Raw genomic sequence first — 15,365 nt, 5'->3', positions numbered from 1 at the left:
ATGAGGCTTTCCCCCCCTCCAAAGGGATACAAAGTATGGGGCCAAAACTGGGTTGCTATGACAACCCGGAGGATTACCTTATCAGAGCTAATGTTCTTATGAAGTTGTTATTGAAACATGTATGTGAAAGTAAGGCTGAGAGTGCAGAGCACATCTTGGATAGCAAGCTCAAGTTGTAGGAAATGCCAGATTATGAGTATGCTCAGGACACCAAATTATTAAGGGATTCAAAGTTAGCTTGGCTTGACCCTAGGTTCAGAATAACAAGAGGGCACAAGTGACCACAAGAATGAGAGCAGGGCGCCCAACATTACCTCTGCTGTAGCTGCTCATCAGACAGTTGCAACTCTTCCTTTAAGCGCGTATACCTGTCTTCTTTCAGCAGCCTAGAGCCGTCGTAGAGGCTTAGCTCCCGGTCGTGGATCAACCTAAGGGACAGGGGAAAGTCAGGGAACAACTTCATCGGTTTTGAACGTTTAAGTCACTGGAGGTGGAATCGGTTAACATTTTAATCCTGTCTATTATTCTGGGCGATTGAGTCTAACAATTTTGTTAGATGGACCTTTTGCAATTTCAAGTTGGCTAGTGCTATCATACTTGGCAAAACTATTGGTTTCTGTACTGGAGAGCAGTAGTCATGGTTACTAGATGCGGACAGCGGGGAGGAGAAGGATGAGGAGGAGGGGTTGGAAAGGGAACGGAGGAAGGAGATGAAAAGCAGCAGCTGAATGGGTGACTGAGGATAACCATGAGGTGCATATTAATGAACAAGGCAGGTGGTACATACTCAGAGTCTAAGGTAACTCTTTAAGGGACAGTATTATCCATGTATTTCTGTCTTTGGAATTACAGGATTTAAAACATCAAAAATCTGTATAATGAAATAACTGGTGCTATTTCATATACTAACTCTGATGGTGACCTAACAGTCCACAGCACAAACAGCATCATCTTCCAGATGCTGCAGGGGTTGAAAAGCACTACTGCTAGATTTTACACCAACCGCTCAAGTCTCCGGATGCCCACATCACAGTTGCCCCACATGACCTGCACTCGGCAAGCACTGAGGTGAGGGGAAACTGCATAATGCAAGGGTTAGGAGCATGGGCAGTGGAGAAGTCAGATCTGTGTTCAAATCCAGCTCTGTACCTTATCAGCTGAACGACTGGGGCAGGGGGGAGCACTACTCCTCCATCTCTCTAAACTTTTCTCTGTTATAAAATCAGGGCACTCATACCAACCTCATAGTACTGCTGTGAAAATTAAACATCTAATGCAAGGCAGATGCTTACTGTAGTTGTTCTCAATCTTGGCAGCACATTAGAACCTTCTGGGAAGGGTTTAAAAAGGCTGGTGTTCAGGCCTCACCCTGGATCACTTATATCTGAATTTGGGGACGCAGAACTCAGGCATCAGTAATTGTTAAGCTCTACCCACACAAGGTGATGCCAGGGCTGAGAGCCTGAGAAGCACTGGCCAGGCACAATGCCCCGCGGAGAGTAAGGACTCAGTTAATGACAGCTGCCCCTTTTCCCAAGTGCCTGGCCAAGCAGGCAAGAGGTAACCAAGAAAAGGGGAGCAGTAAGGATGATTTCTGGTTGTGTCTGTATTTATCTGTTTAGAAGAAAAAACTACCCTAAATCTATGGAATATTTATGGCAAATCGCTAAAAATTTGTGGTTATTATTTTCAAATGCTCCCAAGTCTAATCAGGATTAACACAATGTTTTTGAAATTTTTAATTATACTCAGTATCTGCATCTTGTCAAGGACAAGAAACTCTGAATAGCTGGTTGGGAAAATGGATTATTCCATAGTTAGAAATCAAACGTCTAGAAGTGACAGAATCAAGACAGAACAAATAAAAAATTGGTATCATTAATCTTCCAAAATGACACAGGATGGAAATACTTTCCATGAAAGTTACACATGAAATTTTCTCTTAACATTACATTCTAGAGAAGTTAATTAGGAATGTTTTCCCCACCCAAACTGAAATAAGGAAACAACAGTTACACAATGTTCGAGGTTGTAAACACAACGTGAGTTTAGTCTATATAAAATATCATCAAACATCCATTACACATTCTATTTTTTTAAAGATTTTATTTATTTATTAGATAGAGAGAGGGAGCATGAGTGGAGGGGAAGTGACTGAGAGAGAGGGAGAAGCAGGTTCTTCACTGCGCAGGGAGCCTGACGTGGGGCTCGATCCCAGGACCCTGGGATCATGACCTGACCCGAAGGCAGACGCTTAAACGACTGAGCCACCCAGGCACCCCTCCATTACACATTTTATATAAGGAACCATAATTTCTCTCTCAAAAAATCCAACAGAATTAACCAATAATTTAGATCTATGATTCATAAGGTGTTTGTAAACAGTGATGCTGTGACTAACAGATCATAAGAAACGTGAGCTGCATGACTTACTGTATGTATCAATAAGCATATATGAAGTCTTTCAAAATTTTTACCTAAAAGTTTTCTTTTTTCAACTCTTACCCAGAGAATTTTGCCATTGCATTGTTTTTTTCCCAAAATGTTCAGTATTGGAAGTTTTACTGTCCTGTGTTTACAAAGATAAAAATCTCTGTTCTGGCTGGATACAGAAGTAAGTTTCTCACGATCTACAGGACCCAGTTTAAAAAAGACGACGATAGAGTTCCACGTCTACTGTTTACATGGAGTGTTTCTGTGTGTGTGTGTGACTCATACAAACCTTTGCAATACAGCAAGTGTGCCCACATTGACGCGGTGGATGCCATCCAAGAGGACGAGCTTTCCTTCCAGAGCAGCGTTCACAAGGGGTGAGGACCGCCACGCAGTGTCTCCGTTGGGAAGAGTGTATCTCTGTTGTAGCAGGTCACGTGCAGTCATATCCTGAAACCAAGCCCCACCACCCACCACAGAAAATGCAGGATTAATTTTTAAGAGATGGATGGAAGCTTATTTAGCTTTATAGTTACCACTCTGAACATAACATTCCATATAATAACTGGGAAGTCATCTTCTCCAATCCACTAAAAAGAAAAACATTCAAAAGCTTTTCTTGGTCATTTGAAGTTTTTCATGTTACTCATCCACATACTACAGTAAGAGTGAGGGCTTTTCTCCCCCCCTTTTTTATTTAGCATTTTCCCTCTCCCTTAAAATGTTCATTTGATATCTATACAGATGATGGCAGTCATTGCCACTTGACTGTAATGAAATTTAATTCAATCAGCTTTATTTTTGCGGGGACCAAAATGTGTGGATTCCTTTTTAAGAATTAGAGGCCATACAAACTCAATGGGAAGAGATGCTTTTCAATCCTGAGCCATTTTCTTGCAGCTGAGTTCTCCTGAAAGGCCATGCTAGGGACCCATCACAGTGACTCAGTCTATTTAAAGAGGTTTGAAAATGGAGGAAACTGAGGAGGATAGTCATCAGATGAGGTACAGGAATTGACAAACAATAGCATGGCAGTTATAAGCAATTTTTAAAAAGGATTTATTTATTTGACAGAGAGAGAGAGAGAACACAAGCAGGGGAAGTGGGAGAGGGAGCCCGCCGTGGGACTCGATCCCAGGTCCCTAGGATCGTGACCTGAGCAAAGGCAGACACTTAATCGACTGAGGCATCCAGAAGCCCTATAAGCAATTTTTTAAAGCACAAACACAATGCGCTAGCGCTAAGACAGTGTGACAGATTTAAGCAAACTATTAATAGCAGTGGCATAAAATGTCCATTTTTTAAAATTTGGGGTGCCATATAATATCAACAACTTTTTCTTACATGTATTAATGATGAAGACAATAGTTTGTTTTCTGTTATCAGCTTCAGATAACTTTTGTGCAACTTATATCAAACAAAATTTCAACTTCTACAATCAATTTTATTCAAAACTTTAGTCTTTTGTAAATTCTTTGATATCCAACTGCAGTTTTAAGAAGACAGAAAACTAAAAAATTTGCTTATATTCACAATGGCAACAGATCTACACTGAAACCAAGATTAAAATATAGGTCTTAATTATTTCAATTTTCTCACTATCAAAAAAGTACTGACTTAGGAAGTATGAATAGGCTTATACTGAATCATAAAGACACTTGAGAATAGTAACATTCAAACTCACCAGATCCCCATAGCCCTAAAAGTCTGGCTTTGACACATTATCAAAATTTGGCTTAACTCATTAATTTTAATTTTTAAACTATGAACTTTAAATTCTATGCAAACTATATGAGCATGGCATTCTAAGCTGCCAATGATAGTTGCAATACTAAATTGAGCACCATCATCAGTGTTTACTGAGATGGTTTATGGTGAGAATGAGCTCATTCCTATTCATGGGTATGCAATATAAGAACAGGAAAAGAGGGGCACCTGGGTGGCTCAGTTGGTTAAGCCTCTGCCTTCGGCTTAGGTCATGATCCTGGGGTCCTGGGATCAAGCCCCACCTTGGGCTCCCTGGTCAGTGGGGAGTCTACTTCTCCCTCACCTTGTGCCGCTCCCCCTGTTCCTGCTCTCTCTCTCTCTCAAATAAATAAATAAAATCTTAAAAAAAAAAAAAAAAAGGAAAGGAATCCCTGTGCAAGAAAAATAGGACAAATCAAAATAAATGTTTGTGGGTCATTTTCATAATTAAATTATGAAAAAAAACCTAATACACACACACAAACCTTTTTTAAATTAATATAAAAACAGGTAAATTTAAAGAAAACTCTTGGTAGTAATTATTTCAGAAAAATATTCACTATAGAGTTACATCATATATTGTTCTAGAGAATAAAGCAAACAGAAAACATGCTTTAAACACAGCAGTTCTAAATCAAAGATATATACCGGAAATAGCTGGGGGAACTTTTGGAAAATACATTAGCATAGGCCCCATCACCCCAAGATCTGGATTCAATAGACCCAAGATGGGGCTTACCACCTGGATTTTATTAGACATTAATTACATAGATGATAAATTAAATATCCCTTAGATGGGAAACACTACTTTAAAAAAGAAACGTTAACTCAGTGTGAAATTTGGTCTCATCCTATTTGTTTATACCCCTCTCTTATTCTAGTAGGAATTATGAGATTACATGAGGATATATGAGATGTATAACAAAACAGTATAAATTAAAAGGTGAAAAAAATGGAAGAAAGAAGACGGAAGAGTAAGCCTTGTTTCCTTCAAGTATTCCTATTGGTATTCGGAGAGGAGGTAACATGAAGAAAGTATCCCATTGATATTGTATTTTTAAAGAAATGAATGGGTGTTGATTTTGAAAATGCCAGCTTGACACTGAAAATATATGGTATCCTGACCCACTTTAGCTCTGGAGTCCTTTGCGTGGGCCCAGGAAAAGAAGATGAGGAATGTGACTCTGGCATGAGAGGTTCAGACTCACAAGGAGCTGAGGCTAGCAACTGGTAACATTTCAAAAAAAATTTCAACAGAGAAAATTCCTTACTCTCATACCAAGACATCCTGAATCACCGTTCTAACGCACGCTACGAGAAAGCACTACTTCACTGGGTGATGATTCCAAAATTCTTTCATATCTTGTTAATGCACACACTGTCCACAATAGCTGCCTCATCCAAATGAGTAAATATTTACCAGGAAAGATGATGAGAAAGACAACCAGGACACAGGACGACTCTTCTACAACCTAGCAGTTAGAGATTCCCTTATTCTGACTGAAGTAAAGCATGATTATTTGTTGCCACACAACAATGACTAACAGATCAACAGAGCTCAGAGCTGCTAACGACAACTACAACTACAGAGCAGGAATGTTCCCCCTTTCTTCAATCCTCACAGGAATAAAAAATGGAAAACACCTGGCATTTCTTATAAGACTAGTTCAGTCCAGTTTTACCACCTAAACTCTTTCATACTCTCATGGTAAAAAAGAGTCATTCTTCACTTCTAGTATGAGTTCACATTAAAATAAAAACCCTCCTTAGAGAAAGAAAAAAGCATTCCTTTTAATACAAGCTGCTAGTTTTCATAATTAAATTCCTATATGGGAAGAAAAGATGAAGATTCCAGCTTTTCCTTCAGGAGATAATTGCCCCCACTTTCCATAATATTAATTAAAATCAGAAATTATTTTTGATTGTGTAGGAGTGAAGAACACCAAAATAAAACTGAACTTCTGTGCAACTGAACCTAATCAAACCTAATTATTGACAGAGTTTTTTCAGCACAGTCTGAAAGTCAGTGATATGAATTAATTTCAATAATAAGTTAATCTTTAAAATAGAGTAACAGCATCTCCGTCTATAGAATACTTGGATTTTAGTACTGTGAAATTGTTGTAATATCGGTATTTATTTTAACATACACTGTATCATGAAATTGTTAAAAACATATCATTTCTTTATTCTTCCTGCCTACACATGCATCCCTAAAGCAAGTGGAGGGGCAAAATTAAAAAAAAGAGTGTGCATACTCCATATGATTATTTTGAAAGTACACTAATAAAAATAAAAAACGATGAATATCCCAATTTTTGCATATATTTTTCTTATCCATGAAACTTCTGAACTTAAGAGAATAAAAATAGTACTAATGATATCATAGAGCCTGAACCATTTCCTCTTTCTGTATTTCCTTAAAAATTTTAAAACAACAGGACATGAAACCAAGTTCCTTTAGCACTACCATTGTCTAACCTTGAACACCTCACCTTCTCATTCAGATCCCTGGAAAACACTTAAGATTCACTTAAGATCTCTTAAGATTCAGTGACATTTGGAATTTTGCTCTTTTATTTTCTTTATTTTTATTTTTTGTAATTTTGCTCTTTTGATTTGCAATGGAGAAACCCTACTGAAAAAAAAAGTCCTATTAAAGTGAGAAGCATGGCTGCATGAAATGTATCAGAAAACATAGATCTGAGCCTAAAGTAATTATATATCTTACAGGTTTTTAGTACCTTTGAATGACATGCTAATTTTTCTGACATTTCCTTGAGAAACCTGGATGTTAAGTCATTAGTTTGATGAGATAAGTTCAATAAGCATCTTGTGTGTCAAGGGGCTAGAATAAGGCTAGAATTAGTTTTCCAAAGCATAATATCATTCAGAAAGATAAGTGAAAATATTATAGTGAGTTTTTAGCATATAAAGAAATCTGAGCTACGTCTCTTTAAATATGAATATTGATAAGACAGTAAAATTTTTCAGCATAAAGCATATATAATTTTTCTTGTGGACAATTTATATTACTATAGTAAATGGAGGATATCAAAATCTATTAAGAATATGACCTTAATTAGATTAAACATACACTTTTCCACTACATATATGAACCCAGAAGAATTTCAGGAAGTATTTGAGTTGGCTTGCAAAAATATGTATAGTATAACATTATAAAATTTGAAATAAGTGGAGAAAGACAACTAAACAAGGGAAGATGAAATGAAGAAAGGTAAAGATAATACATAAAATATGTATTATAAGAAGAATTTAAAATGTGAATCTAATCTTTTTACTAACACACAAAAAAGAGTAACATAAAACAAGTTATGTAAGTCATAATAAGCACAGCATTGACACCAAAAAAAGAAGCAGCACCTTAATTTTTAATGACGAGATACAGAAAAATTTGTTCCATGGGTCAGGTCATCATATAAAGTACAGTGTGTTAAGGAGTTAAAAACAGAAGTAACAATAATTACAGCCACTAATACTTAATGGAGAGTTTACTAGGTGCCAAGTACTCTACATAAATTAATTCATGTAATCCTTATAACCTTAAGAGACGAGTACAATTACTGCCTTCATCCTACAGATGAGAAAACTGAGGTATGAAGGGGTTAACTTACCCAAAGAAGGACACACAGCTAATAAGCAGAGGATCTGGGTTGTCCTCAAAAATATTATTACAATAAATACAGCACCAAATTTCAGTAAAAGAAATTCCACAGTGAAGGAACTAGCTTGGATGAATCAGGACATGGATACACTGGAGAGTTAATATAGGAATGTACCAATGGCACACCTCTCAGGCTGCCCTCCACAAATGCTGTTTCTCAATCAAGTTCTTTGAGAAGAGTGAGAAAGTAGTGACTACGGTGTTACCACTCTCCAAACTGCCCCCAAACACAGCTAGTCTCCATTGTTGTTTAAAAAGATCTTTGTATACATGTGTAAAAGATTAAAATAAAGATGCTTTAGCTAACAGTAATTATATCTCTAGGTGGATATGATTCTTCACTTTCTTATTTCTGAATCAAAAATATACACTGTGGGCACTCAAATTTTTTTTGATTGGGCTAAGTATTATTAATGATTTTTTTTCTCCCAATAGAAACTAGCTGTAATTCTATGGGCTTTCCAGGTCGATCTCAAGTAAGTTTCGCTCAAATAAGCAAAAATATCCTGCCAAAAAATATCCTGCCAGTAGAGTATAAATATTAAAAAAATCTCAGACTTAAGTGAAACAAAGAATACACCAAGGCTAGCTGATGTAAGCCATCGATTTTGCAATAAGGGATTAATTATGTCCATACCTATTAGTGGCAGAATACTGCATAAATATTGTAGAAACACATAATGTTAGTAATTTTTAGGTCCCCAAATAGAAATGAAGCCATTATTTACAGTCTAAGCATGCTCAGTGAACAGAATGGAAGGCATGCTGCCAACGTTCCTCAGTGTCATTTATGTTCGATCTTAAAGAAGCCTCTCATTTTACATATTGTAAAATTATCTATAAACTTTTCCATGCTTCTCCTGCAAGTTCTTCTCTTAAAGACCTATTTTTAACTTGTCACATGTATAATAAATGCTTCTTTTATGTATACAGTGATGTATACATAAGCCTACTATGATTGTTTTAAATGACTCTTCTATGGATGGGAAGAAGCTGATTTTGAATCATCTATAGCTCTCTTCATTATAACCAGTGGGATCTCTTCAAGATGATCTGCTCTGCTTAAACACTTATTCTATGAACACAGAACAAAATTCTTCTGACCAAAGCTAACCAGAAGTCAAACCCCCTGTCTTACTAACAACTGATCCAACAAAAGAACATCTTAATATTAAGTTGCAAAATAAAACATAAGTCAAGGTCAGTATATGTACAAAAAATGTCCTATGTATTCAATGAAGATACCTAATCAAATACCCTTCTAATCTTCCTGTACTACAGAGGCTAAAAAATGAGAAACATTGTTTCTCAGATGCTTTGCAACTAAAGTTCTGTAGGTGACCCAGGTTCTACTAGCATTCTCACATATACACAACTGGGAACTGAAAAAAGTGGCGGCAAGCAATGAGAGGAAGGTGGCAACCAGCTCCAGGGGACCTGTTCTCCTAGAAAGCCATGGCTGAAGCTCTCCTGCTCTGTCATTCCTTACTGGGTAAAATCTAAACACTGTTCCTTGTCTCTCCCAGAAATTCTGTAAGCTACCTAACACCCAGTGGTAAGTCCCTCTCGGTATTACATAGCCAGGATGGATTCTATTGCCCACAACAAAAAAACCACAACCTAAGGATAATAATACTTTAAAAATAAGCCAACTTATTAAAGCTTGTGCAGAAATGTTCATGGACAATGAAGTCTACGAAAGAGGGTGAAAAGACTTTCCAAAAGTAAGGTCAAAGGCAGAGACATTACTGAGCAGAACCCCAACAACACACAAACTGAAGAACCACATTTTACTCAAATGGTACGGCAAACTCTGCTGCATTTTATCACAAGTGTGTGACTCTGTTAGAACACGTGGGAAAGCTGCAATCAATTCTAGCTTAAATATTTGGAATGATATTTGCCTTACATTAAAATTAGTTTTTTAAAAGCAAGAAACAAGATATAAAATCAAGGTTGTTGTAAGTACTATGGTATTCAGTAAAGACACCTGAAACAGATATGGCATTTGGCCTCATTTAGCCCCACTCAAACCCCTTCTGGGGGCACCTGGGTGGCTCAGTTGGTTAAGCAGCTGCCTTCGGCTCAGGTCATGATCCCAGGGTCCTGGGATCGAGCCCCGCATTGGGCTCCCTGCTCGGCAGAGAGCCTGCTTCTCCCTCTTCCTCTGTCTGCCGCTCTGCCTACTTGTGCTCTCTCTATCTCTGTTAAATAAATTTAAAAAAAAAAATCTAAAAAAAACCCCTTCTGGTCAGCCAATGTGGAAGCAGCAGGTACAGTATGAGGAAAGCAGAGTTTCAATTCCAAATCTGCCACTTCCTTATAATGCGATAAATGGATGATGTAAGGAAAACAACTTTAGAATTAAATGAGATGTCTGGCACCTAGTGGGTATTTGATAAATAACAGCTGAATCAGAACCAAATGAAGAAAAAAATACAAATACATTAAAATTTAAATTTAACAATAAGTTAACAGTTCAAGACATTAATAGAAGTCATGTGACAATGCTATATGACAGAAAAAATTCTTGTTTTAGGATTTATTTTTTTTTAAAGATATTATATATTTATTTGACAGAGAGAGACACAGCAAGAGAGGGAACACAAGCAAGGGGAGTGGGAGAGGGAGAAGCAGGCTTCCCGCAGAGCAGGGAGCCTGATGTGGGGCTCGATCCTAGGACCCTGGGATCATGACCTGAGCTGAAGGCAGAGGCTTAACTACTGAGCCACCCAGGGTGCCCCTTGTTTTAGGATTTAAAGATAATACAGAAACAAGTAGGGATTAGTAAAGAAAAGCTGACAAAGGTCAGATATGAGCCAGTCCTTTAAAAATAATGTATATTTTTCAAAATTATTTATCCACTCCTTCATATATTGACTGCTTATTACATGCAAGTCACTGTTCCAGGAGCTGAGGGTACAGCAGTGGAACAGATAAACATGGTCCTTACATTCCAGGGGGGAAGAGAACAAAAATAGACATAGGAAAGGGGACAGAGGACGAGAAGGAAGGAAGGGAGGGAGGAAACACGAGTAAGAAAAAAGATCACGTAGGGGGTCAGTGCTCTACAGAAAATATCGGGTAATGTGATAGCAAATGACTTGGTGGGTCAAGGATGCTTTCTCTAAGTATATTTAAGTTGCAATTTGACAGACGAGAGGCCATGTGAAGATCAGGGGTGAGAGTATTTAAGGCTGAGGTAACAGCCTGTGCAAAAGCCCTGAAGGAGAAGCAGCTAGACGGGTTTAAGGGACTGAAAGTAGCCAGTGAGGCTGAAGCATAATTAGCAGAGGGTCCAGCAGGGAAAGAGAAGCCTGGAGAGGCAGGCATGGACAGTGGTTCTCAACCCTGGCTGTCTGTTAGAACTACCAAGTAGCTTTTGGAAAAATACTGAAGTCTGGGTTTCACTCCGACCAACTACTTCAGACCGCCTGGTGATAGGGCCTCGACACTGGAAGTTTTTCAGAGTTCCCTGGGTGATTCTAGTAGGCAACCAAGGTTGAAAAGCATTGATGGAGGGCTCATAAGCCAGGCTAAGGCGTTCTTAACCATATTCTATGTATGATAGGAAACTATTGACAGATTCTAAACAGGAAAATGACATGATCTGATTTACTTCCACCATTCTTTTTTTTAGATTTTTATTTATTTGACAGAGAGACACAGCAAGAGAGGGAACACAAGCAGGGGGAGTGGGAGAGGGAGAAGCAGGCTCCCCGCGGAGCAGGGAGCCCGATGCGGGGCTCGATCCCAGGACCCTGGGATCATGACCTGAGCTCAAGGCAGATGCTTAACGACTGAGCCACCCAGGCGCCCCTACTTCCACCATTCTTTAGAGAATAGATTATGGGATACAACATCTTCTAATTAAGTATCTACACTTGTTTCATATCTACCAGTTAAATATCTACAAAAGAGTAGATATTTAATATTTTCACCAAGAGATAAATTTTAAAATAAATAAACTGAAAACTGTAAGATATTAATGAAAGGAAGTGAAGAAGACACAATTAAATGGAAAGATAGTCCGTGCTCATGAGCTGAAAGAATTAGTATTATTAAAAAGTTCCAAAGCCTAAAGCAATCTACAGATTCAATGTAATCCCTATCAAAATTCCAATGGCATTTTTCACAGAAATGGAGCAAACAATCCTAAAACTTATATGGAACCACAAAAGGCACTGAATAGCCAAAAGGTCTTGAGAAAGAACAAAGTTGGAGGCATCGCATTACCTGATTTCAAACTGTATCACAAAACTGTAGTAATAAAAACTGTATGATATTGGCATAAAAACACACACATAGATCAATGGAATAGAACAGGGAGCCCAGAAATAAACCCACACATACATGGTTAACAAATTTATGACAAAGGAGTCAAGAACATACATTGGGGAAGGGATATTCTCTTCAATAAATGGTATGAGGAAAACTGTAGAGCCATATGCAAAAACTGGACCTCTATCTTACACCAGACACAAAAAATCAACTCAAAATGGATTGAAGACTTGAATGTTAAGACCGGAAACCACAAAACTCCTAGAAGAAAATATAGACAGTAAGCTCCTTGACATTGTCCTTGGATTTTTTGAGTGTGACCAAAAGCAAAGGCAACACACCCAAAAATAAACAAGTGGGACTACATCAAAAGAAAAAGAAAAAGCTTCTGCACAGCAAAGAAAACCAACAAAATAAAAAGGCAACCTACTGAATGAGAAAAAATATTTGTAAATCATATCTGATAAGGGGTTAATATCCAAAATATATAAGAAACTCATACAACTCCATAGGAAAAAAACAATCTGATTTAAAAATGGGGACCTGAATAGACATTTTTCTAAATGGCCAACAGGTTACAAGAAAAGGTGCTCAGCATCACTAATCTGGAAATGCAAATCAAACCTCAATGAGATCACCTCACACCTGCTATTATCAGAAAGACAAGAGATAACAAATGTTGGTAAGTATGAGGAGAAAAGAGAACACTTGTGCACTGTTGGTGGGAATATAAACTGGTATTGCCACAATGGAAACAGTATGAAGGTTCCTCAAAATATTCAAAATATAACTACCATATGGTCCAGCAATCCCACTTCTAGGTATATACCCAAATAAAATGAAAACAGGATATTAAAGAGAAATCTGTACTCCTGTGTTCATTGCAACACTATTAACAAAAGCCAAGATAAAGGAAACAACCTATGAGGTTGTCCTATAGGAAACAACCTATGAGGTGTCCATCCATGGATTAATGGATAAAGAAAATGTTTTTTATACATATAATGGAATATTATTCAGCCATGAGAAAGCAGGAAGTCCTGCCATTTGTGACAACATGGATGGGCCCCGAGGGTACTATGCTAAGTGAAATAAGCCAAACAAAGAAAAATAAATACTCTATGGTATCACATGTGGAATCTAAAAAAAAAAAAAAAAAGAAGTCAAACTCTTAGGAACAGAGTAGAAAAGTGGTTTGGTTGTCAGGGGCTGGGAGGTAAGGGAAATATGGTAAAATGGTACAAACTTTCAGGTATAAGATGAGTAAGACCGGGCACCTGAGTGGCTCAGTCAGTTAAGTGTCTGCCTTCAGCTCAAATCATGATCTCAGGGTCCTAAGATCGAGCCCCATGCTGGGCTCCCTGAAAAAGTCTGCTTCTTCCTTTCCCTCTGCCCCTCCCCTCACCCTGCTGGTGCTCTCTCTCTCTCTCAAATAAATAAAATCTTGGGGAAAAAAAGATCTGAAGATACAATGTAAAATGTGAAGACTATAGTATTATATAATTGATATTTGCTAAGAGAGAATTTCAGTGTTCTTACCAAAACAAAAGAGAGAGAGACTGAGAGAGAAAGAAGTATCTACAAATATTCAACCAACATAACTGATGTGTTCTTAAAAATCCTAAGTAAAGTTCCATATGCCAAATACATTTTCCACCAAATTGTCAACAATAGGTCTAGAGATAGTGGGTTAGAGCTACTGGAGATGTTCATAGTTATAGTAGATCCTACAAAAAGCAAATGATGCTAGACTACTAACTGGCTGTGGGGGTTAGGGTAGATGGGGAGAAGGCTAAGAAGTGTGTCATGGCTGCATTGCTTAACAACTCTTTTGATCAACTTAATGTGTCCCCTTTGGCACTTTTCTAACAAAACTAAAGCTGCTCTCTCTGAATTAATCCCCATTGGCAGACACTGTGCAGCAGGGAGCTGAACACTTCTCATTAGGTGGGAGATACGGAAGAGCTGATGGATTCAAGGAGGGTCATTAAGGATAAATGTGGAGTCTCCTGCCTGAAGCAGCACAGAAAGAGGCTTGCTAAGGTTCAAGAAATAGGCTGGTGAAGGTAGCAACCTCACCTTGCTCACCTTCCCACCTATGTGAGGGCATAATGGACATCACTCCGCTCCTGGGCAGAGGCTGTCTGCCCACAGCTACCTAATCCCGGAAGAGTTTAAAGGAACCAAAGGAAGCATCACAGGAGCTGGGACTGGCCAAAGACCCTCTTCAGATTGTTAATCTCTTAACAGTAGTCCATAGAGTATAAAATCAGGAATGTGGCAGCTTCTACATTCTTTTTTTTTTTTTTAAGATTTTATTTATTTGACAGAGAGAGACACAGCGAGAGAGGGAACACAAGCAGGGAGAGTGGGAGAGGGAGAAGCAGGCTTCCCGCTGGGCAGGGAGCCTGATGCGGGGCTCGATCCCAGGACCCTGGGATCATGACCTGAGCCGAAGGCAGACGCTTAACCGACTGAGCCACCCAGGTGCCCCAGCTTCTACATTCTTAAGGTCCAAGCTACTTCAGCTCTGAGGCCCCAGAAGCACTAAATGAACTCTGTTAAAGAATACCTTTCCCTTTGCTGTCCTTTTTTCTTTTTTAAGATTTTATTTATTTATTTTTGAGAGAGAGAGCAGTTTGCACAAGTGGGGAAAAGGGGCAGAGGGAGAAGCAGGCTTCCCGCTGAGCAGGGAGCCCAATGCGGGACTTCATCCCAGAACCCTGGGATCATGACCTCTGTCAAAGGCAGATGTTTAACCAACTGAGCCACCCAGATGCCCTGCTGTCCTTTTTGACTGTCTCTATGGTTTTGTCAAATGGCTTTCATTTCAAATACCTCAGAAAGCCCTGTTTCTACTATGAGACTGGCTTATAAATCACCAATAAAAGTTCTACACATTCAGAAAGGGTTTGGATCCTGAGTAGTTGCATTTTTTTAACAGGGAAAAAAAGAAAAACAAAGCATTTCAGAATCACCAAATGCAACTAGACAATAAAGCTGAGAGGATGTATTTACTTTTTATTTCCAAGAATAAAATATGTTTGCAAAATACACTGTACATACAAAAATTGTGAATTCCAAATCAAATCAAAATTATATCCTTCTTTCTTTTCTTTTTTGACTTTGACATATTCCTCATAAAAGAATATAAATATATAACATCATCACTAATCTCATTAACCTCTAGCAAACTCCTCATTCTTGCCATGATCTTTGA

The 15,365-nt window shown here is 38.2% G+C and overlaps 1 protein-coding gene across 1 annotated transcript in view; it reads right to left on the bottom strand.

Moving 5' to 3' along the window:
• Window positions 1-15,365, bottom strand: part of VWA8 (von Willebrand factor A domain containing 8) — a 305,881-nt gene that overhangs the window by 208,867 nt on the left and 81,649 nt on the right. Inside the window, exons 12-13 of the mRNA XM_081815509.1 lie at window positions 2,723-2,883; window positions 315-428 (exon numbers count right to left, since the gene is read on the bottom strand). Of these exons, the coding sequence (XP_081671635.1) occupies window positions 315-428; window positions 2,723-2,883 (275 nt within the window). The remainder of the gene's footprint in view (window positions 1-314; window positions 429-2,722; window positions 2,884-15,365) is intronic.

This window comes from Leptonychotes weddellii, chromosome 3 (genome assembly GCF_054177405.1).
Source record: "Leptonychotes weddellii isolate Sample4059 chromosome 3, ASM5417740v2, whole genome shotgun sequence".
Lineage (NCBI taxonomy): Eukaryota > Metazoa > Chordata > Mammalia > Carnivora > Phocidae > Leptonychotes > Leptonychotes weddellii.
This window is presented reverse-complemented; position numbering and strand designations above follow the sequence as displayed.